Source organism: Symphalangus syndactylus, chromosome 2, assembly GCF_028878055.3.
Source record: "Symphalangus syndactylus isolate Jambi chromosome 2, NHGRI_mSymSyn1-v2.1_pri, whole genome shotgun sequence".
In the NCBI taxonomy this organism is placed as follows: Eukaryota; Metazoa; Chordata; class Mammalia; order Primates; family Hylobatidae; genus Symphalangus; species Symphalangus syndactylus.
The window spans coordinates 44019723-44045762 of NC_072424.2; the positions used below are offsets into that span (position 1 = coordinate 44019723).

General features: G+C 39.8%; 1 protein-coding gene across 8 annotated transcripts in view; it reads right to left on the bottom strand.

The window, feature by feature from the left end:
• Positions 1 to 26040, bottom strand: part of HELLS (helicase, lymphoid specific) — a 63081-nt gene that overhangs the window by 22674 nt on the left and 14367 nt on the right. For 2 of the 8 annotated variants that reach the window (XM_063629630.1, XM_055254926.2), the window contains exons 5-12: positions 22133 to 22169; positions 21984 to 22048; positions 13439 to 13477; positions 9777 to 10004; positions 9231 to 9413; positions 7150 to 7293; positions 2791 to 2987; positions 1258 to 1354 (exon numbers count right to left, since the gene is read on the bottom strand). In XM_063629630.1, coding sequence (XP_063485700.1) covers positions 1258 to 1354; positions 2791 to 2987; positions 7150 to 7293; positions 9231 to 9413; positions 9777 to 10004; positions 13439 to 13477; positions 21984 to 22048; positions 22133 to 22169 — 990 coding nt within the window. Of the gene's footprint in view, positions 1 to 187; positions 326 to 1257; positions 1355 to 2790; positions 2988 to 7149; positions 7294 to 9230; positions 9414 to 9776; positions 10005 to 13438; positions 13478 to 21983; positions 22049 to 22132; positions 22170 to 26040 lie in introns of those variants that run through there. The other 6 variants (XM_063629633.1, XM_055254943.2, XM_055254922.2 and 3 more) reach the window with 5 other exon arrangements.

Here is a 26040-nt window from a genome sequence, read left to right on the forward strand (position 1 = left end):
CGAGGGGAAAGAAATTATTTGCAACATTAACTTATTTTTAACATATAGTTATTATAAACCATTAAGAAATAAATATTCCAACACATGTTGGAATATGGTCACAAGGAACTACCAATGGTCAATAAACATCTCAATTCAGCAATAATCATCCTTTTTAATCTCTGCAACACTGAAAAGGACTTCTAACCTCAAAATTGGTATGAAGCTTGAGTAAACAACTATTTTCATATGGACGTATATCATATAAATCTTTTCTGGAGGGCAATTTGCCTTCAAAGAAGCCCTCATCTGTAAACTCTGACACATACATTCTAGGAATTCTTTCCTAAGGAAATAGCCAGAAATGGGCAAAGGTGTAGTTTTAAGTACAGATACTACAACCTTGTTTATATTGTAGAAAATTTTGAAAAGAGGAAGAGATAGTTATTATTAATTATAGTAGAACAGGACAATGGGGATAATAAGCAGCTATTAAAAACTGATTTAAATCTACATGTAGTAAAAGGAAAATAATTTTCTGGTAATTGTTTAAAAGACTATCTATCTTAAGGAACAATTTTATTTTTAAAATCCTTTTCTTCATAAAATATAGATAAAACACACGTGTTTACACAAAGACAGAAAAGAGTCTGGATTGTCATATAACACAACACAATCATTCCACATGCACTGCTAGGAAATACAATTTTAAGAGGAAGTGATATTTTTACTTTTCATGTCTCTCCTGCTTCACATTTTTCTCATGAACATGTATAAACTTTAATATCAGAAAAAACGATAAAGACTTTGAATAAAATTGTTAAACCACAACTGAGAAGCTTTTCAGGTTCATATGACTAGATTACCTTTGAAAGCTAATGTTTCTCTAAATTAAAGATAGGTAGGATGGGGTAGGAATTACAGGAAGCAATAAAAATAGATTAGACAGCAGCCATGCAAGGATGTAAATTATAAAAGTATTATTGGCAAGCATTCCATAAAAACCACATACTTCTGTTTTGTGCTTGACAAACTTATCAGTAACCATTGGGGTAAAATAAGTATACTATCTGAAAAGGACAAAACTTAGGTAAGCACTTGAGTTCTGTCATAAAACCATGTGACCTCTGGGAGAAGAAAGGACAAAGGGGTCATTTGAATGTAGGAGGATCTTCATTTTTCGTATCTCTACTACAAAGGGTTAGACAGGTGATCTCCAGAGTTCCTTTTATACTCTATCGAGCCTATGGTTAAGCAGAATAAGAAAACATGGAAAACCTGGTGCAGCATATGCAATACATTCTGTTCTCTTTCTTTAGCAATAATATCTTCAGCAGTTTCAGAAAGACTAGTGATGTCAAACCAAGACTCAAAGCTGGAAGAGAAAAATGTTTACGTTAACCATCACATAAATTCAATTATGTCAACATGATACATGATTTATCATTTACAGTAATAATCTGTGATACTGAAACGTGGTATTGTTGCACCAAATCCTTAGGTGCAGTTTTTAAAAATTATAATGGAAAAGAACACATTCAAACAACAAAGATAAACTGATTGCATTTTTGAACCATCAAGAACTGTGAGCTTAAAGAGAACACTTTTCTGATTTATAAATAGATTAACAATCATACAGTAGTATAAAAATCAAAAATAAGATTAAGGTATATATTTGTAATTTTACGTTACAAGTGAGAACTATCTCTGAAAACCAAAGCCATACGATTTTTCTCCATCAGTCTAAGTATGGCCTACTACAATAAATGTTTTAAAATTCAACATATATGTAACTTGACAATAATATACATGCTTATTCCTTCCCAATGTTAAAAATATATATATTACAATGAGCAATTAAGTATGAGCATGCAGATTAATAATATAGAATAGGTAACATTACACCCAATTCTGGAAAATGCTAGTAACATCTATGCAGTAGACTGGAAGTTCCCAAACTTGGATCACCAGAAGCATGTTCAAAAAACTCAGATTCTCAACTCCTACCTTGACACTGTAACTCAGTATGTCTGCACAGGACCTAGAATTCTTGTCTTTCAATAAAAGCACCCAGAGTCACAATAAGGTAGCCTGCCTTGAGCCACCATTCGGTAACCAGATTTGAAATAAATTCCCAAAATTTATTTTTCCACATCCAATTAGCTTAGTTCCTTCACTGACGCCAAAAAAAGTATAAATTATTTTTTGCCCAAGTTATATTTCCATTGTAATCGGTTTTAAATTATGTCAACATTACCTCCTCCTCCATTCTGAAGCTACTAATTACTTTCTGAAAACTACTTTTATGTCTGATTTTATTATATAAGCTAAGATTCAAACATAGTTTCCAGAATTAAAACACTATGTTTACATTGGGAAACCTTAGTTTTAACTTTGGCTCTGGTGCTAACTAACCAGTCTTACCTTGTAACAACTCTACACCTAGGTTTTCTTTTATGTGAGATAGGAAATAATTTAACAACTCTATTGTCCCTGGTTGTTTAATGAGGATATAGTGAGAAAAATCCATCTTAAAATGTTTTACAAAGGTAACACATAAAAGAACCTTATTATAAAAATATCATCTTAAAGTAGCATTCAGCAGTCTTCCTTTAATCAATGCAAGTAAGTTTTAAATAATCTTTTCTTAATCTGCTCTCACATAATTTGTGGCAGGAGTAGAACATACAATATACACCATAAAGAACTTACCAAATATTTGGCATTTTAATTCAGTTACTGAAAAGAAAGTAATTTTAACTAACAGCACAGATTTTTGAGGTTAAATCATTAAATAACTGGCTTACCCACCTTTTCAAGTCATCAAATACATCTGGCAACAAAAAGTTTAGCAGTGACCAAAGTTCTGATAAATTGTTTTGCAAGGGAGTACCAGTCAAAAGAAGTTTGTTATCAGCATTGAATCGTTTTAACTCCCTGATTAGACGGCACTTCATATTCTTAATCCTGTGTCCTTCATCGACTATTAAGTATTTCCAATAGCAATGCTAGAAAATGAATTGAGGAAAAAGATTTTTAAACAATGATCTCACAATTTTTCTAACAAGAATTCTAAAAATAAAACCTCTATTATGAGGGATGGATGTTGAATTTTGTCAAATGCAATTTCAGTAACTACTGAAATGATCCTGTTTTCATTTGATCCACTTACGAGGATTCCTAAAACTGATAGATATTTCTGTTCCTGGAAGAGACCTACTAAAATATGCAATAAAGTTTGAACTCCACCTATTTTGAATTTAAGATTTCCCTATTCACACCTTAGTCAATGCAGTTGTAGCTTTCTTTTCTAATATTTTCCTAAGTTTTGATATTAATGTTATACTAGACTACTAAAAATTGAGAGCTTTTATTAGTTCCATATGCGCTGAAACATCAACTAGCACTAGAATTTTCCCTTCTTTATTTAAGCAATTTATATTTTCACAGAAAGTCACCCATTCACTTTCATAAAGTTATTAAGGAAATTGTTTTAACTTTCTCATTTTAAAATCTGTGATTTCTCATATATCTTAATCAGGAAAATTTATAATTAATCTAATTTATATTAACATACAGAAATATGAAGTATTTCTGGAAATATAAATAACAATCTGAAAAACATAACTATCCTTAAAAAATGGGACTGACAAATTGAGGAAAGAGTATAGAGAATGTTTTGCATTTTGCTTTATACATCCCAAAAGAATGAAAAAAGTTTATAATACTGTATCTTCTTTATTAAAATAACCAGGAAGGGATTTATTTTCCTGGCAATATGGTAAACCAGAAAACCTGAATTATCTCTCACTGTAAGACAGCTATCTAAAAATCCAGATAAAAATATAAAATATCCTTGGCCGGGAGCAGTGGCTCAGGCCTGTAATCCCAGCACTTTGAGAGGCCAAGGCAGGCGCATTACCTGAGGTCAGGCGTTTGAGACCAGCCTGGCCAACTTGGTGAAACCCCGTCTCTACTAAAAATACAAAAATTAGCTGGACGTAGTGGCACATGCCTGTGATCCCAGCTACTCAGGAGGCGAGGCAGGAGAATTGCTTGAGCCCAGGAGACGGAGGCTGCAGTGAACCGAGATCGTGCCACTGCACTCCACCCTGGGTGACAGAGTGAGACTGTCTCAAAACAAACAAACAAACAAACAAACAAACAAAAAAAAATATATATATATATACTTTTATACTTTTATAATGGGTATGTGAGAGAAAAGAAAACAAGGAAATAAATGATGAGGAATCTGAAAGCCAAATTAGCACGTGAACTCAGTCACTTCTGCTCGCACTCAGCAACAAAAGCCCTGGAACCTCACACTCCGTTAACAGAGTAAGCTAAGATCCTTGAAATAATAACATAAGCTCACTGAAATGGAAAAAGTCAAAAGTTTCTAGCCACCGGCAAAGGAAATGGACAAGGAAGCTTAACTATTTCATTACAGGAAGGATCTTCATGTTATATTACTGAGTAGAAAACACAAGGTGCAAAAGTGAATGCAGGCCGAAAGCAGTGGCTCACACCTGTACTCCCAGCACTTTGGGAGGCCTAGGCAGGTGGATGGCTTGAGACACCCTGTCCCTACAAAAAAATACAAGAATCAGCCAGGTGTGGTGACAGACGCCTGTAGTCCCGGCTACTCAGGAGACTGAGGTAGGAGAATCAGTTGAGCCCAGGAGGTTCAGGCTACAGTGAGCTAAGATCGTGCCACAGGACTCCAGCCTGGGTGACAAAGTGAGACCCTGTCTCGGACCAAAAAAAAAATGAATGTATAGTATGATCATGTGTAAATTATACCTACATGTTAGCTATAATTATTTAGTATAAAAGTAGTAGTTCTCTGGGAGGCTGAGGCGGGCGGATCACGAGGGCAGGAGATCGAGACCATCCTGGCTAACACAGCAAAACCCCGTCTCTACTAGAAATACAAAAAAATTAGCCGGGCATGGTGGCAGGCACCTGTAGTCCCAGCTACTCGGGAGGCTGAGGCAGGAGAACGGCGTGAACCTGGGAGGTGGAGCTTGCAGTGAGCCGAGATCACGCCACTGCACTCCAGCCTGCGCGACAGAGCAAGACTCCGTCTCAAAAAAAAAAAAAAAAGAAAAAGAAAAAAGTAGTTCTCAGGTAGAATTACAGGTGCTTTTACATCTTCCTGTACACTACCCTTCAAAAAAATATTGGTATATATTACTTTTACTGTAAAGAAATGCTTTAAATCAGGGGTCCCCAAGCCCCAGGTCACAGACCTGTAGGGGTCCATGGCATGTTAGGAACCAGGCCACACAGCAGGAGGTAAGCGGCTGTGTGCGAGGGAAGCCTCATCTGTATTTACAGCAAAGGGAAGCTTCATCTGTATTTACAGCCACTCCCCACTGCTCACATTATGGCCTGAACTCTGCCTCCTGTCAGATCAGGAGACATTATATTCTCATAGGATCATGAACACTATTGTGAACTGCACATCCAAGGGATCTGGGTTGTCTGGGTTGTGCACTCCTTATAAAAATCTAATGGTGGATGATTTGTTACTGTCTCCCATCATCCTTAGATGGAAAACAAGCTCAGGGCTACCACTGATTCTACGTTATGGTGAGTTGTAAAATTATTATTATTTTGAGACACAGTCTCACTTGGTTGCCCAGCCTATAGTACAGCGGCATGATCTCGGCTTACTGCAACATCTGCCTCCCAGGTTCAAGCAATTATCCTGCCTCAGCCTCCCAAGGAGCTAGGCCACTGTGGCCAGGTAATTTTTGCATTTTTGTAGAGACGTGGTTTCACCATGTTGGCTAGGATGGTCTCAAATTCCTCACCTCAAGTGATCTGCCCGCCTAAGCTTCCCAAAGTGCTGGGATTACAGGCGTGAGCCACTACAGCCGGCCCTATTATTTCATTATATATGACAATTTTATAATAATAAAAATAAAGTGTACAATAATTATAATGCACTTGCATCATTCTGAAACCATCCCCCCACCCATGGTCCATGGAAAACTTGTCTTCCACAAAACCGGTTCCTGGTGCCAAAAGGTTGGGGACTACCGGTTTAAATTTTTTTTTTCTTTTTGAGACAGACTCTCACTGCAGCATAGGCTAGAGTGCAGTGGCGCAATCTCAGCTCACTGCAACCTCCACCTCCCGGGTTTAAGCAATCCTCATGCCATTAAACACGTGCACTACCACACCCAGCTAATTTTTGTATTTTTAGTGGAGACAGGGTTTCGTCATTGTTGGCCAGGCTGGTCTGGAACTCCTGGCCTCAAGGGATCTGCCCGCCTCAGCCTCCCAAGTGCTGGAATTACTGGCATAAGCCTTCATGCCCAGCCTGGTTTAAATACTTTTTAATGCTGTACACATTCATAAACTTTGCTAAGCTCCTGAACTGAGATTTCCGCAAATCATATTCCAAAGTTTTACCAGCACACACATAAAACCTGACAACACTGGTCATAATTATGCAAGTCACAATTACTCTATTTATGACTTATCTGTTTTGATTTTATGTTGAAACCATTAAGTACCTTCCTATTTCCAAGCAAGCAAGATAAACCTAAGGGGACTGCAGTAAGAGGGTTCTCACATGGCCAGAGAAAGGAAAAACAAAGCAGTCAAGAATTATGAATGAATGAGGTAGAGCAGTGAGGGAGAAGTTCAAAACACCAATAAATGAAAACAGAAGCCATGGAAGAAGAAAGGTCAATCTTTCAATTCTGTTATGCTAACTGGAAATTATTTAAATAAGTAGCTAGAACATCAAGAAAACAGAAATGAAAATGTTACTAAATAGTCCAATAAGATACTCTAAAAATAACTTGTCTTCAAATACTCTTATTTGATTAAAATATGATAGGTAAATTCCATATATGCAAAGTACCTGTCACAAATATATCTGTAATACATTCAGAGATTAGGTCTATTTCTGGATGATTCTAAGCCATACATTAAACTGCCATAAGCTTTAATTATATTGTTACAAATGATGGTCTTCATTCCAATCATTCTATTAATAAAAGTTTCCAGCTTCTACAGGTATATGCACAATATCATCTATTATTTCAACAACAAAAAAAATTAGACACATGCTCCCAGATGGTGAGAAAGTGGTATAAATGAAGAAAAACATGTTTTATGTATTACAAAGAAACCAATGAAGATCATTTGTACCTGTAACGCATTTCGGTCTCTCATGGCTATTTCAAATGACGTGATTACCACAGGATGAATCTGCAAAGTCCCTTTCCGTTTGTAAATATTTCTTACCAATTTTTGACGTTCCTCCTGGGTTCCATGATATAACATTGTAGGGATCTGGAAAATTTTATATTGATTTTTATCAGACTTAAGAACAAAATGTAAATATTGACTATTTAGAAAATATAAATCATTTTGAAGGAAAAAATATAATTTTTTAAAATTTTATTTTTATTTTTCTATAGCAAAATAAGCCAAGCAATTCTAACAAATCATTGAACCACTATGGGAGAAAATGAAAAACAAAAAACAAACAACAACAAAAAAAAGTCAGGCCCAGCACAATGGCTCACACCTATAATCTCAACACTTTGGGAAGCCAAGGCAAGCAGATCTCTAAAGTCCAGGAGTAGTTTGAGATCAACCTGAGCAACATGGAGAAATCCCATCTCTACAAAAAATACAAAAATTAGCTGGTGTGGTGGTACGCACCTGTAGTGCCAGCTACTCACCCAGTGGAGTGAGATAGGACGTTTACATGAGCTACTCAGGCGTGTGAGATAGCAGGCTCAGATGAGCCTGGGAGGTGAAGGCCACAATGAGCCAGAAAGTCGCCACTGCACTCCAGCCTGAACAACAGAGCAACATCCTGTCTGAAGAAAAAAAAAGTCATAAAAACAAATACATGGGCCAGGCGGGATGGCTCATACCTGTAATCCCCAGCACTTTGGGAAGCTGAGTCGGGCAGACCACCTGAGGTCAGAAGTTCCAGACCAGCCTGACCAACATGGAGAAACCCCGTTTCTACTAAAAATACAAAATTAGCCAGGCGTGGTGGCACACGCCTGTAATCCCAGCTACTTGGGAGGCTGAGACAGGAGAATCGCTTGAACCTGGAAGGCAGAGGTTGCAGGGAGCCAAGATCGTGCCATTGCACTCCAGCCTGGGCAACAAGAGCAAAACTCTGACACACACACACACACACACACACACACACACACACACACAAACACAACCCCCTCCCCCCCCCAAAAAAAACCCCACAAATACATAAAATACATATAGGCGGGGCACAGTGGCTCACACCTGTAATCCCACCACTTTGGGAGGCCGAGGTGGGTGGATCACAAGGTCAGGAGATCGAGGCCATCCTGGCCAACATGGTGAAACCCTGTCTCTACTAAAATACCAAAAATTAGCCGGGCCTTGTGGTGTGCGCCTGTAGTCCCAGCTACTACACTCCAGCCTGGTGACAGAGACAGACTCCATTTCAAAACAAATAAATAAATTATATTATAAAAATATAAATGAGGCAGATGGTGATACTACGTCTAGAATATATATATTTCTCATAAGGCAAAAACGTGCAGAAGGGCTGGGCCCAGGGGGTACGGTGGCTCACGTCTATAATCCCAGTACTTTGGGAGGCCAAAGCGGGCAGATCTCTTCAGGCCAGGAGTTCAAGACCAGCCTGGCCAACATGGCAAGACATCGTCTCTACTTAAAATAGAAAATTAGCTGGGCATGGTGGCACACGCTTGTAATCCCAGCTATTCCGGTGGCTGAGGCACAAGAATCGCTTCAACACGGGAGGCAGAGATTGCAGTGAACCAGGACTGCATCACTGCCCTCCAGCCTGGGCAACACAGACTCCATCTCAAAAAAAAAAAAAAAAAAAAATTGCAGAAGGTAACGTGTATAGAAAAAAGTTAGAAAAAACAGAAAACTCTCTTCTCAGCCTTTTGGCAAAGATCAAGTGAAGAATAAGCAGAATTTTTAATAAAATCTCTACCTAAGTCTGTCTCAGTCGAATCAAATTAACCAATGCACTGAAAATCATTCAGGAATATTTTAGGAAAGATGTCAGGGATCTCCAAAACCTATGCTATATAAATTTAAATTAGGGTATTGCACAGATTGAGTATGTCAAATCAGACAAAATATGTATACAGTAACCAACATAATTATAGGAGTTCTACAATTTAATTCTTACAACAACAAAGCATAAGAAAACATGTAAAATTATAATTTTAACATAAGGAAGCATGTCTTACATCTGGTGTAAATCTTTTGAATTCAGCCATCCAGTTAGGAAGTGTAGACAAAGGGCCACAGACAAGAAAAGGTCCTGGTACTCCTCTCTGAATCATCAATGCAATAGTAGCAATGCACTGAACTGTCTTACCCAATCCCATTTCATCTGCTAAAATGCCATTAATTCCATTTTCCCAAAGCATCTGGACAAAATAATAGATATTTAAACTCGGATATAAACAACTACAGGGTTACAGTATTTTATTTCTTCTCTTTAAAAAATCATACCCAAAGATGAGAATTATGTTAAAACTGATATATTTACACCATAAATTATAACAACACTGTGGAAAGTCCTTTATCAAAGCCATAAAAGTGTTGGAAGCCATTAACAAGATAATTTCCACTTCTAAAAATTCAGGGTAAAGAAATCAGAAAGCAAGTATTCACACACAAATGTATAATAGTGAAACATGATAGAAATGACTCAAGTTGTGGTACATCAAATTATTAGGCTACTATAGAAATAAAACCAGTAACTTGTATTAAAAATTACAATTCATTACCCTAAGCCATTCCATGCCTTCTACTTGGTACCATCGCATCACTCCTCCCGTGAAGTGCTTTGGTTGTTGAAAAGGTACTGGCTGACCATTACACTTCCGGACTGGGTCAAAAAAGAATTTAGTATTCTGCCTAACCGTTTCAGACAATCTATCTTTAATTATACTATTTGAATCTTTATTTTTCTGAAGATCTTCCACACAGAGATTAGTAGAGGAAGAGTTTTCATCCTGTAGAGAAAAGAAGTTTAATAAGATGTGTTATACAAAATGCTGCTGTATGCCACCATTTATCAGAAAATGTAACTAACAAAATCTACCGAGTCCTATAATCATTAAGTATAGAAGACTAAGATCACACCTGGATTAAAAAACTGGAGACATCGCCGTCCCTCTACAAATGCAAAGCTACTAAAAAAAACAGTAACAGGCTGGCACAGTGGCTAATCCTATAATCACAGCACTTTGGGAAGCTGAGGCAGGAGGATCACCTGAGTCCAGGTGTCCAAGACCACCCTGGACAACATGGCGAAACCCTGTCTCTACTAAAAATACAAAAAATTAGCTGGGTGTGGTTGCACACAACTGCCTGTATCCCAGCTACTCAGGAGGCTGAGGATCACTTGAATCCAGGAAGTCAAGGCTGCAGTGAGCCATGAACACAGCCACTGCACTCCAGCCTAAGTGACAAGAGAGTCTGCCTCAAAAAATAAAATAAAATATAAAAATCTGAGAATGACCCTTACAAATTAAAATCAAGCACATACTTTGGAAAAGATCATTAGAATTGTACCTCTCTTCCAAACTTCTAATATTGTGATACTCAATAATTAAACTGTTACACAGAAAATACAGTACGCATAAATAAGACGGGCAAAAGATACTAACAGATACTTTACAAAAGAAAACATACAGGCCAGGCATGGCGGCTCACGCCTGTAATCCCAGCACTTTAGGAGGCCGAGGCAGGCAGATCATGAGGTCAAGAGATCAAAACCATCCTGGCCAAAATGGTGACACACTGTCTCTACTAAAAATACAAAAATTAGCTGAGCATGGTGGCGTGCGCCTGTTGTCCCAGCTACTTGGGAGGCTGAGGCAGGAGAATCGCTTGAACCTGGGAGGCAGAGTTTGCAGTGAGCTGAGATCGTGCCATTGCACTCCAGCCTGAGTGACAGAGCATGACTCCATCTCAAAAAAGAAAACATAGTTATCAAAGAACATAAAAATATACTCTACTTCAGTAGTAATTAGGAAAATGCAAGTTAAAAACCACACAAGTTACCATTTCTCTTCTAATAAAATGGCTGAAATTAAAAAGACTATCAAATGCTGACAATAATGTAAGCTAGAATTTTCAAACACTGCTGGCGAGAGAATAAAATGATGTGTTTACTTTGGGGGGAAAAATCTGTACTTTCTTATGAACATACATTTGCCACATAACACAACAATACCATTCCCAGGTACACAGGCAAAAAGTATGAAAACATGTCTACACATGGACTTGTATGCAAATTATCATAGCAACCTTACTCATAAAAGTCACAAACTGCAAACAACCCAAATGACCATCAATAAGGGGATGGATGAGAAAATTGTAACATTCATTCAACAGAATACTAGTCAACAATAAGAAGAAACCAGTTACTAATATGCTCAACAACATAAATGAGTACCACAGACATGTTGAGTGGAAAGGAAATAATAAGCCATCCTATAAAAGGTGTACAAAGTGGCCTCCCCTGGGTTTGGGGGTGGAAAGACATAGAAGAGATCCCTCTACAATGGAAATGTTCTATACCTTGATTTGGATGGTGGTTACACAAGTGTATGCAAGTGTCGAAATTCATTAAAATACCATACTTAACAACTATTTCTTACTGACTGACTGTAAGTTATAAAATGAAGCCAAAATCCCATGGTAAATTACAGAAGATTACATCTAGACTTTATCTTAAAAATCCAACTAAATGTTTATCTAACTAAATCTTTAAAAATCCAACTAAACTGCACCCATAAACCAGTCCTTATACTTAACAAAGAATAAAAATCAAGACACTTTTACAGTATAAATTTTGGACAAAATTATATGACCAAATAGATTATCTCTCATTTTATAAACATTAATTTCCCAAAGGCCTAAAAATCTTTAATATGTAAATTAACTACCTGAAGTTCATATCCATTCATGAATATTTTCATGTCATGATTATTTTGCTTCCCTATGCAACCTCGTAATTTTAAGTACTTGAGCAATAAAAAGTCAGGTAACAAGGAACCTCTCTACATAAAATGGGGTAAGTGAAGAGGTGGCTCAGAAATCAAGCCTTCTCAAACAGAACTTTTAAGAAACTTACGTGACTCTGTAACTTCTACTTAGTCCATAGAAAAACAGTCCCTTTTCTAAGGGTGAAAAAATACCTCTTCAAGAGACAGGCAAAAATTTGAAAATTACAAGAATGTGCTCTTTGTAGCCTTTAGAAAACCTTTGCTATTGTGTGGAGATAAATTGCTGCATTTCTGTTTCTTAAGTGATGGTACATTTGTCCATGTAACAGAACAAAAGATCCATTTGGAAATTTTTTTACTGGTATCACCTTACATGGTATCACTGGGAACATTTATGGAATCAACACTTCTGCAGCTCAGTGACAGGTGGTGGTTATTTAAGTGCAGAGCAATATTAAAATGTACTGGTGACTAGTACATGTATTTCTCCATAAGCAGAGTTGCCGAATCAATAAACATACAAGTTTGTACTTTGATCTTCACCAGGTCAGTGGATTGCTTCAAAAGCAGAGTTTTGTGCAAGCACTCACTGTGCTCTCTGTAAGAGTCTGCGGCCGGGCGTGGTGGCTCACGCCTGTAATCCCAGCACTTTGGGAGGCCAAGGTAGGTGGATCACGAGGTCAGGAGATAGAGACCATCCTGGCCAACATGGTGAAACCCCGTCTCTACTAAAAATACAAAAATTAGCTAGGCATGGTGGCGTGTGCCTGTAGTCCCAGCTACTCGGGAGGCTGAGGCAGGAGAATCGCTTGAACCCGAGGCGAGGCTGCAGTGAGCTGAAATCGAGCCACTGCACTCCAGCCTGGGTGACAGAGCGCGAGACTCTGTCTCAAAAAAAAAAAAGAAAAGGAAGAGCCTGTATCCGCGACTAACTGGACTTTTCTGCTGTTGTGCAAAGCTTTTCTGCTGTTGTGCAAAGTTCAGTTTCTTCTCAGCAACATCAAGGATATATGAAGAAAAGGAAATAAAAACTGTAAAGTCAAAAAAAAAAAAAGAAACTTAAAAAATCCTTAAGGTCTGAAGCAAGATTAAGGCATCCCTCACAGCTTCCATAAGATGACTCACGGTTTATATCCACATGGGTACGAGCACTTGTATCACTGCCAGATTCACAAGTTAAAAGCAACATTGCTAGACCCATAAATTAACATTTATACATCGAGAATCATGCAATAAAACACCTAACTAAAGTTGATACATAAAAAAGAAGAATGTTGGATATGGAAGAAGTGAATACATAGGTTTTTTTTTTTTAAAGCAAAGAAACAGGATAAATATTGAAAAGAACGTACACTGCTGATTAAAGAAAAAGGACTAGTAACAGAGGAGTAAATATGACGTCTAAACTTAATCTTATATTATAAATTTCTTACCTCATTCTTTTTATTTTTTTTAGCCACAGACAAAATTTCCTAGTAGTTTGAGAAAGCAAAAACAAATTAATAATGTATGAGGTTCATTTATTTATTTATTTATTCAACAAGCATTTATTCTGTGCTCATTTTGCCAGGAAATGAGGATGAGATTCTCAAGATAAAACCAGTGGCCTTCAGGCAGAAATAAGCCTATAGACATTACTGGCTCATAATATTACATAACATTCTAAGCTAATTTGGGAACACTTACACAATGGGATATTTCATCAAATACAGTGATTTTCCAGCTTTTCTTTCTTTTAATCTGAGTAGATTAAGTACAAATTCACACATGGCAACAAACCTCTAGTCCTGGGGTCAGCAAACTACGGCCTGTAGATCAACTCCAGCTAAGCGAATACATAGGTATTTTTTTAAAAGCAAAGCAATGGAATAAATTGGAACAAAGTCAGCCTCACTTGTTTACAGTTTGTCTATGGCTGCTTTCAAGCAACAACAGCAGAGTACAGGGTTGAGGAGTTGCCCACAAAACTACTCAAAAGCTAAAAATATTTACTATCTGGCTATTTACAGAAAAAGTCTGCCAAAACATGTTACAGCCCACTTTAGGCCTCTGTGGAAAGACATCTGAGTTTGCATCCCTGGGTAAGAGGCAAAGACAGAAAAAATTAAAAATACAGAATAAAGTGCTCTGATTTTGAAGTACCTACTAGATGCTGATGGTAGGGAGACAAACAACACCCGAGTGTGCCACGGGATGACTTAGCAAATAATTATCTTACATAAAATTATCTAAAAAGTTGTCACCAGGCTTTATCATTCAAGATAGTGAGGGTAGATTTCAAACAGAATATAGGGGATGAAATAGATTCAAAACAGCAATATCAAATTTAAGATTCATAGAAGAGTAACAGGACATGTAAGTGGCTGACACACACTTATACATACACGGGAATATATGTATATCGTGTGTGTATGAAGTATTATGTATGTATAGATATTCATATTATAAGGCTGAGGCTAAAAGGATTTTATACCAGGAACTGATAAAAGCTGTCCTGTAAAATGACTAGATAAAATGGAACTTATGAAAGAACAATTTGGAAATAAATGAAAATCTATAAATACCACCAATGAAGTATTCTTATTAAAAATCAAGCATGGGCAACATGGTGAGATCCCATCTCTACAAAAAAATATAAAAGTTGGCTGGGCTTGGTGGTACATGCCTGTAGTCCCAGCTACTCAGGAGGATGAGGTGGGAGGACTGCTTGAGCCCAGGAGTCAGAGGTTGCAATGAGCCGAGATGGCACCACTGCACTCCACCCTGGGCAACAGAGCAAGACCCTGTCTCCCAAAAAAAAAAAAAAAAGAACAAAAATAAAAAAACACCTTAATCACAAACTTCTGTATTTAACTTATAGTTACTATAGTTAACAGGAAACATAAGAGGCAGAGAAATCATGGGGATACAATCAGTAAAGTCTAGAATGTGGGGAATTATACAGAATTACTCATTTTCTTCAACAAATAATGTTTCTTAAAAAAGATGAGAGACACTCCAGATCTAAAAGAGACCCAAGATACACATTAATCAAACACAATTTATGTAACTTTTTCGGATCCTGATTCAAATCAACTATTTTTTTAAAATGTATGAGCTAAGCAGATCACAGTGGGAAGTGCCTATAATCCCTGTACTACTACTACTCGGGACACTGAGGCAGGAGGATCATATGAGCCCAGGTGTTTGAGGTGTAGTCACTATGACAATACTCAGGAAGAGCCACTGCACTCCAGTCTCGTCAATACAGCAAGCCCCCATCCCTAAAAATAAAAATTAGCCTATTGAGAAATTTAAATATTAAGGAATTCCCATTGACTTTCAAAAGTGTGATAACTGTATTGTGGTTATGGTTCTAAAAAATAGTCTTGGCCCGGCACGGTGGCTCACACCTGTAATCCCAGCACTTTGGGAGGCCAAGGCAGGCAAATCACAAGGTCAGGAGTTTGAGAACAGCCTGGCCAACATGGTGAAACCCTGTCTCTACTAAAAGTACAAAAAATTAGCTGGGCGTGGTGGCAGGCACTTGTAATTCCAGCTACTTGGGAGGCTGAGACAGGAGACTCACTTGAACCCAGGAGGCAAAGGTTGCAGTAAGCCGAGATCACACCACTGCACTCCAGCCCAGGTGACAGCGCGAGACTCCACCTTAAGAAAAAAAAAAAAAGTCTTGCTGGGCTTTTTCTTAAAATATCCCAGAATTAAAAAGCGATTGGCTGGGCACGGTGGCTCATGCCTGTAATCTCAGCACTTTGGGAGGCCCAGGCGGGCAGATCACCTGAGGTCAGGAGTTCGAGACCAACCTGACCAACATGGAGAAACCCCATCTCTAATAAAACTACAAAATTAGCCAAGCGTGATGGCGCATGCCTGTAATCCCAGCTACTTGAGAGGCTGAGGCAGGAGAATCGCTTGAACCTGAGAGGCGGACATTGCTGAGAGCCGAGATCATGCCACTGCACTCCAGCCTGGGCAACAAGAGTGAAACTCTGTCTCAAAAAAAAAAAAAAAAAAAAAAGTGATAAAGGTGGACATTCAATTTACTATCCTCTAAACATTTGTAATTTTTGAGGTTTTCCATAATACAAAGAAAAAGAATATACATATACCAAAATGTTAGTGATTATCTGTGACAGCTTTTCAGGTGATTTTCTTGCATTTTGTTTATTCTCAAATTTTTCTACAAGGAAATGCAATTCCTTGTGAAACCATAAAAAGTAATGGAGGTTATGAGTAACTAAATTTGAGTTTCAGAAAAACCAATCTGGTACTCTTGACAATGAATGAGAGCTAGACTAGGATTATAAAAATCAATTAAGAAACTACTATAAATAGGGCAGAGTAAGGGCATAAACACCAGAGTAGCAGCAAATGAAATGACTCACAGAAATCGATAAAAATCTAGATATATAAGGAAATTCAGCTAACCTCCTAAATTCTGTTTTAGATGACACAGTAGATACTGGTTCTGACATTAACACCAAAAAAAGAGAAAACAAAAGAGCAAGATTGGGAAAAAAGAGAGGAAAGGATAAATTGTTTGCTTTGTGCTAGGTATAAATTTGAAAGATACCAATAAATTCAACTGGTAGGCATAAAACTGCTCAACTGCATAATGTGTAAGGAAATATGTACAGGCTACTCTTTAAAAAAAAAAAAAAGGGCCAGGCGCGATGGCTCACGCCTGTAATCCCAGCCCTTTGGGAGGCCAAGGCAGATGGATCACGAGGTCAAGAGATCTACACCATCCTGGCCAAAATGGTGAAACCCCATCTCTACTAAAAATACAAAAATTAGCTGGGCGTGGTGACGTGCACCTGTAGTCCCAGCTACTCAAGATGCTGAGGCAGTAGAATCGCTTGGACCCGGTAGGCGGAAGTTGCAGTGAGTCAAGATCGCAGCACTGCACTCCAGCCTGGCGACAGAGCAAGACTCTGTCTCCCAAAAAAAATAACAAAAAACCAGGGTCTCATTCTCTTGTCCATGCTGCAGTGCAGTGGCACAATCTCACCTCACTGCAGCCTTGACTTCCCCAGGCTCAGGTGATCCTCTCACCTCAGCCTCCTGTGTAGCTGGGACCAAAGTTGTGCGCCACCACACCTGGCTATTTCTGTATTTTTTTTTGTAGAGACAGGATTTCGTCATGTTGCCCAAAGTAGTCTTTAACTCCTGGGCTTAAGTGATCCTCCCACCTTGGCCTCCCAAAGTGCTGGGATAACAGGTGTCAGGCATCATGTCCAGTCCAGCCTGCTCTTAAAAAGCTTGGAAATAGGCCGGCGCAGTGGCTCATGCCTGTAATCCCAGCACTTGGGGAGGCCAAGGTGGGTGGATCACCTGAGATCGGGAGTTCGAGACCAGCCTGACCAACATGGAGAAACCCCGCCTCTACTAAAAATACAAAATTTGCCAGGTGTGGTGGCGCATCCCTGTAATCCTAGCTACTCAGGAAGGCTGAAGCAGGAGAATCACTTGAACCTGGGAGGCGGAGGTTGCGATGAGCCGAGATGGCGCCGTTGCACGCCAGCCTGGGCAACAAGAGCAAAACTCTGTCTCAAAAAAAACTTGGAAATAAAGAATAGAAAACAGGGCAATCTAGAAAGACTGGTTCAAAAATTTTTGTTCTGCAGACAGGAAAACACAATGTATCTATAATTGAAAGGCAAAGACCCAGTGAGGAAGGAAAAGGTGAAGAAAGAGAAGGGATAATTTGGAGCAGCAGGGTCCACAGTGGCAGAACACTCAATTGGGTTATACCTCTCCAAATGCATTCACGGATTTAGAGATTCTTCAGCAAGTAAGGTGAGAATGAAACAATGGAAAGAATTTAGTTAGGCCAAGAGGAAAAGAGAACAGGAAATTCAGTAAATATACAGAAGAAAGAAATAACAGTAAATGAAATAATAACTGGTATGGGGCCAGGCATGGTGGCTCACACCTGTAATCCCAGCACTTTGGAAGGCAGAGACAGGCAGATCACTTTGGGTCAGGAGTTTGAGACCAGCCTGGCCAACATGGTGAAACCACCTCTCTACCAAAAAAATACAAAAACAGCCAGGTGTGGTGGCACGTGCCTGTAGTCCCAGGCGCTGGACTACTCAGGGAGCTGAGGTGAAAGAATTGCTTGAACTGGGAGACGGAGGTTGCAGTGAGCCGAGATCGCGCCACTGCACTCCAGCCTGGGCCACACAGTGAAACCTTGTCTCAAAAAAAAAAAAAAAAAGAAAGAAAGAAAGAAAAACTGCTATGCTCACAGATCTCTGAATACACTAGCCAAGTGATTTACCAAAATGGAAATTTGCTTAAAATCTTTCAATAGCTTCCTACTTTACTTATGACAGCCTTAAACTCCTGACCATGCTTACATCTACAGCTTCATCCTTCCTTCATCACTCTTTTCACTTATATACAAATTGGAGGCAAATATAATTTACTTCAATTTTTTTGAAACTGCCAGTCTCTCTTGACCCTGGATATTTGTTCAATGCTATTATTTCTTCCTAAAACACCTCCCCCACTGTCTTCCCTGTACTTTACTCTTTCCCTATTAATCCCACCTTTAAATAATTTAACTTTTATCCTTCAAGTCACAACACAGATATCATTTCCTTTTCATAGATGAAAAGGTTCAGGAACTGCATGCCAGAGTGAAGAGCCCCTCTAATATGGTGTATAAACATCCAATTCCCAACTGGACACAGTGGCTCAGACCTGTAATCCCAGTACTTTGGGAGGCCGAGGCAGAAGCCCAAAAATTCGAGACGAGCCTAGACAACATGACAAAACCCCATCTCTACAAAAAATACAAAAATCAGCCAGGCCTGGTGGCACAGGCATGTAGTACCTGCTACTGGGGAGTGTGAGACAGGAGGATCACTTGAGTCTGGGAGGTAGAGGCTGCAGTGAGCTGAGATTGTGCCAGCTGCATTCAAGCCAGGGTAATAGAAACATTGTCTCAAAAAAAAAATTCAATTTCATTGACTACTTACTCCTATATATCTCTCTGTATGTAGGCTAAGGTGAAGACAGCGTTTACCTTTCTTTACTAATGGATTTCATCCACCTATGACAAAGTTTGCCCAAAACCGATATTCCACAACCATTTAACAAATTAAATAAACAGCTGTATGACTGGCTAAACTTCAGTATGGCATATTAAAAGTGGTTTTTCTTTTTCAAGATGGAGTTTCACTCTTATTGCCCAGGCTGGAGTGCAATGGTGCCATCTCAGCTCACTGCAACCTCCGCCTCTGGGGTTCAAGTGATTCTCCTGCCTCAGCCTGCCCAAGTAGCTGGGATTACAGGCATGCGCCACCAAGCCCAGCTAATTTTGTATTTTTAGTAGAGATGGGGTTTCTCCATGTTGGTCAGGCTGGCCTCGAACTCTTGACATCAGGTGATCCTCCCACCTTGGCCTCCCGAAGTGCCGCGGTTTACAGGGATGAGGCACTACACCCAGCCTAAAAGTGTTTTAAACTGCAAGTTGAATGGATACCATAATCAATTTCAGTGGGCCCTAACTTTTTTTTTGTTTTTTTTTTTTGAGACAAGAGTCTTGCTCTATTGCCCAGGCTGGAGTGCAGTGGCATGATCTCAGCTCACTGCAACCTCTGCCTCCCAGGTTCGTGATTCTCCTGCCTCAGCCTCCTGAGTAGCTAGGACTACAGGCGTGAGCCACCATTCCCAGCTAATTTTTATATTTTTAGTAGAGACAGGGTTTCACCATGTTGGCCAGACAGGTTTCGAACTCCTGGCCTCAGGTGATCCACCCGCCTCAGCCTCCCAAAATGCTGGGATTACAGGCGTGAGCCACTGCTCCTGGCCCCCTGACGATTATTTTTCAATGAAAAACTATCACTGCATCCCTAGAGAAAAGGAAAAGTATTATGTAAATTTTTCTTACAAAGAGCTAAAGAGTTTGAACTTCAGGTAAAAGAACAACAGTAGACAACAGAGTTGTGCTTTTTTTTAAATATAAGAATGTGGCCGGGAGTGGTGCCTCATGCCTGTAATTGCAGCACTTTGGGAGATGAAGGCGTGAGGATCACCTGAGGTCAGTAGTTCAAGACCATCCTGGCCAACATGGCAAAACCCTGTCTCTACTAAAAATACAAATAGGTGCCTGTAATCTCAGCTTCTCAGAGGCTGAGACATAAGAATCGCTTGCATATGGGAGGCGGAGCTTGTAGCAGTGAGCCTAGATTGCGCCACTGCATTCCAGCCTGGGGGACAGAGCAAGACTCTGTCTCCAAGAAAAAAAAAAGAATGTGACACATTAAAAACATGCTAAGGAACTGGTTTGTCAGAACTGAAGATGCTCTAATTCATTCATATTTTGAAGTAAAAAGTGAGAAATGAAAAAAAGCTGGTTTTAGAAATGAGCATATGATTTCAGTTTCGTAAAAGTCTTCAACAAAGAACAAGAATAAAGTTCTTAAGACAAGGTTAGGGGTTACAAAAAGTTAAATTATAGTGACAATTTCTGACTAGGCCAGGCTCAGACTCTTTTAACAAAGAGCTGGTACCATCTTTTTCCCTGAAACACTTCTCTGCTCTGGTCAGACAGTGTCTTTACTACCCTACCCTTTCCCCCCAACTCTCCGCAACATATATGTAATTTTAAGCTCTATGCCCATGCCTGTTGTTTCCACAGTTCCTTGCAAAATGCTATACAAGTCCACTAGGTACTTAACAAGCACAAGATAATAGGTGGAGTCAAACCTATTACTGTTATCTATAATAACCCAAATAAGAAAACCAGCAAAGGCCGGGCGCAGTGGCTCACGCCTGTAATCCCAGCACTTTTGGAAGCCGAGGCGGGTGGATCACCTGAGGTCAGGAGTTCAAGATCAGCCTGGGCAACATACTGAAACCCCATCTCTACTAAAAATACAAAATTAGCCGGGTGTGGTGGCACATGCCTGTAATCCCAGCTACTCGGGAGGCTGAGGCAGAAAAATCGCTTGAACCTGGGAGGCGGAGGATGCAGTGAGCCTAGATCGCACCATTGCACTCCAGCCTGGGCAACAAGAGTAAATCTCTGTCTCATCAAAAAATAAAAATAAAAAATGAAAACCAACAAAAAGCTGGGCACACTGGCTCACACCTGTACTCTCAGCAGTTTGGGAGGCTGAAGCAAAAAGATCATTTGAACCCAGGAGCTCAAGAGCAGCCTAGGCAACATGACATCTCATCACTACAAAAAAATTTAAAAATTAGCCAGCTGTGCATGGTGTCACACACCTGTAGTCCCAGCTACTCAGGGGGCTGAGGTAGGAGGATCACTTGAGCCCATGAGGTCGAGGCTGCAGTGAGCCATGATTGTGCCACTGCACTCCAGCTAGAGTCACAGAGTGATACACTGTCTCAAAAAAAGAAAAGAAGAAAAAAAAGAAGGAAGCTAGAAAGGAAGGAAGGAAGGAAACGAAAGAAAGAAAAGAAAACCAGAACCTAAAGTTATAAGCCTACTTGCCACTTAAGTGAGGATGGGCATGATGGCTCATGCCTGTAATCTGGCATTTTAGGAGACCGAGGCAGGCGGATCACCTTAAGTCAGCCTGGCCAACATTGTGAAACCCCATCCCTACTAAAAATACAAAAATTAGCCAGGCGTGGTGGTTGGCGCCTGTTATCCCAGCTACTTGGGAGGCTGAGACAGGAGAATCGCTTGAACCCGCGAGGTGGAGGTTGCAGTGAGCAGATATAGTGACACTGCAAGGCAGCATGGACCACAGAGCTCCATCTCAAAAAAAAAAAAAGTCTATGAAGGTCAGATGACATTAGTTTCAGATTAGTCTCAAGTCTACTGTAGGTTGGTAGATAGCTTCAAACATTTTGGCAGCTTCACCTATAAATGATATATTAAATTAAAAACATGTTTGACATGATATTGAATATTCAATCCGTACAGATTTAAGGTGGTTTAAAACCTACATTTTACTCAACATCAAATGTTAGATGCCCTCTCCCTTTTATTTTTACCTCTTTTGACATGACCTCTGAAATATTGTATGATTCATCTTCTCTTCCTCTTTTTTTCCTCATAACTATAAAAAAAAATTTTATTTTTGATAGCAATTAAAATAGAAATATAAACGCATATTCTTCAAAACTAGAATAAGGATATTTACCTGGCTTCTCTTCACTTGCATCAATTGAATTTTTACCCTACAAAACAAGGATTCAGAATATTGATTTTACTAAGGACCTTTATAGTATTATACATTAAAAGGCACTGATTAACTTGAGAAAAAATGTCTCCTGCAATTGAGCCACATCCACAATTTTTCACTATTATACTTACCTACATGTAATATTTTTCTGTATTTCCCTACTATAACTTGTTCATAATCTCTGCTTTTTCCCAAGGGTTCTACTTCTGTCCATTTTTTTCCATTTAGAAGAGAAATTTAAAAATTAAACATAATTGGCATTTCGTTTGTTTGTTTTTTGGAGACGGAGTTTCACTCTTGTCACCCAGGATAATGTGCAATGGTACAATCTCGGCTCACTGCAACCTCTGCCTGCCAGGTTCAAGAGATTTCTCTGCTTCAGCCTCCAGAGTAGCTGGGATTACAGGCACCTGCCACCACGCCCGGCTAATTTTTGTATTTTTAGTAGAGATGTGGTTTCACCACGTTGGCCAGGCTAGTCTTGAATTCCTGACCTCAGGTGATCCGCCCACCTAGGCCTCCCACAAGTGCTGGGATTACAGGCATTGAGCCACTGCGCCCAGCCCATAGTTGGCATTTTTATTTAGAAATACCATGTACATCTTGGCCGGGCGCGGTGGCTCAAGCCTGTAATCCCAGCACTTTGGGAGGCGGAGGCAGGCGGATCATGAGGTCAGGAGATCACGACCATCCTGGCTAACACGGTGAAACCCTGTCTCTACTAAAAATACAAAAAATTAGCTGGGCGTGGTGGCGGGCACCTGTAGTCCCAGCTACTCGGGAGGCTGAGGCAGGTGAATGGCGTGAACCCTGGATGCGGAGCTTGCAGTGAGCCGACATCACGCCACTGCACTGCAGCCTGGGTGACAGAGCCATGTACATCTTTATACATTACACTAAAGATATTCAATAGGTAGGGTATTGAAGGAATATTCATTGTGAATGAAATTCATACACTAAATATAACCCAAAGCAGAAATAAAAGAGAATACTAATGGAAAATTATTAGTGAGGAAGGTAAGGGAAATGAGATGTTAAGAAACAGTTTCTGGCCAGGTGCAGTGGCTCACACCTATAATCCCAGCACTTTAAGAGGACTAGGTAGTAGGATTGCTTGAAGCCAGGAGTGCAAGACCAGCTTGGGCAACAAAGCAAGATCCCCACCTCTATAAAAAATGTAAAAATTAGCTGAGCATGGTGGTGTGCACCTGTAGTCTCAGCTACTCAGGAGGCTGAGGTGGGAAGATGGCTTGACCCCAGGAGTTCAAAGCTGTAGTGAGCTACTATGGTGCTACCAGACTCTAGCCTGGGCTACTGAGACATCACCTCTAAAAAAATTTTTTAAGTTTCAAAGTAAGAGTTGGGAAAGTATTATATCAAGAATAGGTGAACAACATGCATGATAAAATGACAAAAAATACATATATAATGAATTTTTAAATTAAGTTACAAAGTCTCAAGATTAAACAAGAAAATAATGAAAAAGGACTGGACTGGTGCGATTAGAGTAGGCAGAATAGTTGACACCTTTACGAAAAAAGCAGAGGAGAAAAAAATCAAAACCCTGGTATAAAAAGTTAGGTGGAATAAAGTGAAGGATATATTAAATTAACAGGTTAAAAAGCAGGAAATAAATGACTAAGCCAGTAAAATCATCATATAAATAAAAACATGTTCTTCAAAACCCCTAGGTAAGGCCAGTTGTGCTACCTCATGCCTGTAATCCCAGCACTTTCGGAGGCCAAGGTGTGGGTGTGGGTGTGGGGGATAGCTTGAGCCCAGGAGTTCGAGACCAGCCTGGGCAACATAGTGAAGCTCTGTCTCTATGAAAATAAAAATCTGAAAAGCCCTAGGTAAGTCTCTGAAATTAGCAAGTGAGTCAAGGATCAGAGGGTTGTTTTTTTTTTTTGAGACGGAGTCTTGCTCTGTCACCCAGGCCAGAGTCCAGTAGCATGATCTCAGCTCACTGCAACCTCCGCCTCCCAGGTTCAAGCAATTCTCCTGTGTCAGCCTCCCGAGTAGCTGGGATTACAGGTACCCGCCATCACGCCCGGCTAATTTTTGTATTTTTAGTAGAGACCGGGTTTCACCATGTTAGCCAGGTTGGTCTCCAGCTCTTGACCTCAGGTGATCGGCCCACCTTGGCCTCCCAAAGTGCTGGGATTGCAGGCATGAGCCACCGTGCCTGGCCCATTTTTATTTTTATTTTTTTTAATACTCTCTCTCAGTAGACTCAGTATTACCAGTTTTATTTATTTATTTAGGAACAGACTCTCCCTCTGTGGCCCACTGCAACCTCTGCCTACTGTGGTTCAAGTGATACTCGTGCCTCAGCCTCCCAAGTAGCCGTGACTACAGGCAGACACCACCACACCCAGCTAATTTTTTGTATTTTTAGCAGAGACAGGGTCTCATCATGTTGACCAGGCTGGTCTCGAACTCCTGGCCTCAAGGAATCCATCTGCCTCAGCCTCCCAAAGTGTTGGGATTATAGGTGTGAGCCACCACACCTAGCAGTATTACGAGTTTTAAATAATGGGTTTTGTTGCAAAATAGTCTGCAAAATACTTTATCAGGCATTTTAACATCACCATTAACTAGTCTAAGAATCAAAAAACTGGACTTAATCTCAGCACTTCGGGAGGCCAAGGCGAGTGGATCACGAGATCAGGAGGTCAAGACCAGCCTGGCCAAGATGGTGAAACCCTGTCTCTACTAAAAATACAAAAATTAGCCGGGTGTGGTGGAAGGTGCCTGTAATCCCAGCTACTTGGGAGGCTGAGGCAGAGAACTGCTTCAACCCAGGAGATGAAGGTTGCGGTGAGCCAAAATCACGCCACTGCATTCCAGCCTGGGTGACAGAACGAGACTCCGTCTCAAAAAATAAATAAATAAATAAAAGGCAGTTTAGCACAGAAGCTAAGTAGAAGCTCTTAAACTAATCCTGGGTTCAAATCTGTAATTTTCAGCAAATTAGAGTCAGCTCTCATTATCTGCAGTACTTGTGGTTCGATAAAATCACTATGACTACTGACTTACTGCCCCCAGGAAAAATACAAGCTTGGGTCTCTGACTCTGATTATGACATTTTCAACCAAACGATACACAACCCTGTTTTATTTGTGTTTCTGTTTTTAAAGATATCTTATTTAATATATATGTTGATTAATATTGAACTCAGGGCCGGCTGGGTGCGGTGGCTCTCACCTGTAATCCCAGCACTTTGGGAGGCCGAGGTGGGCAGATCATGAGGTCAGGAATTCGAAACCAGCCCGCCCAATATGGTGAAACCCTGTCTCTACTAAAAATACAAAAATTAGCCAGGCATGGTGGCACGCACCTGTAGTCCCAGCTACTCGGCAGGCTGAGGCAGAAGAATTGCTTGAACCCAGGAGGTGGAGGTAGCAGTGAGCTAAGATTGCACCACTGCACTCCAGCCTAGGCGACAGAGCAAGACACTGCCTCAAAAAAATAAAATAAAATAAAATAAAATAAAATAAAATAAAATAAAATAAAATAAATAAATATCGAACTCAGGGCCAATAGCACTGTACCTCATGCCTAAATGAAGCTTACCCAAGACACACTTTCTCCATATGGCACAGCTTTTTTGTACTTAGAAACACTACACAGCACTTTGGTACAATAGTTGGGGACCATTTTAACAGCAAAATCACCAGGAAAAAACACAAAAAAATGCAAAAATTACGGTGCTAAATAAAGACCATGAAAAGGTTATATGCTTGACATACATATGGTAGCTGAAAACAAAGCACAGCAACCCATGTTTGAGCTGAGCTTGAAACATATGTATTGGAAGACTAAAATTCTTTGCTGCTCTGAACATAAGTATGTCCAAAAATGAC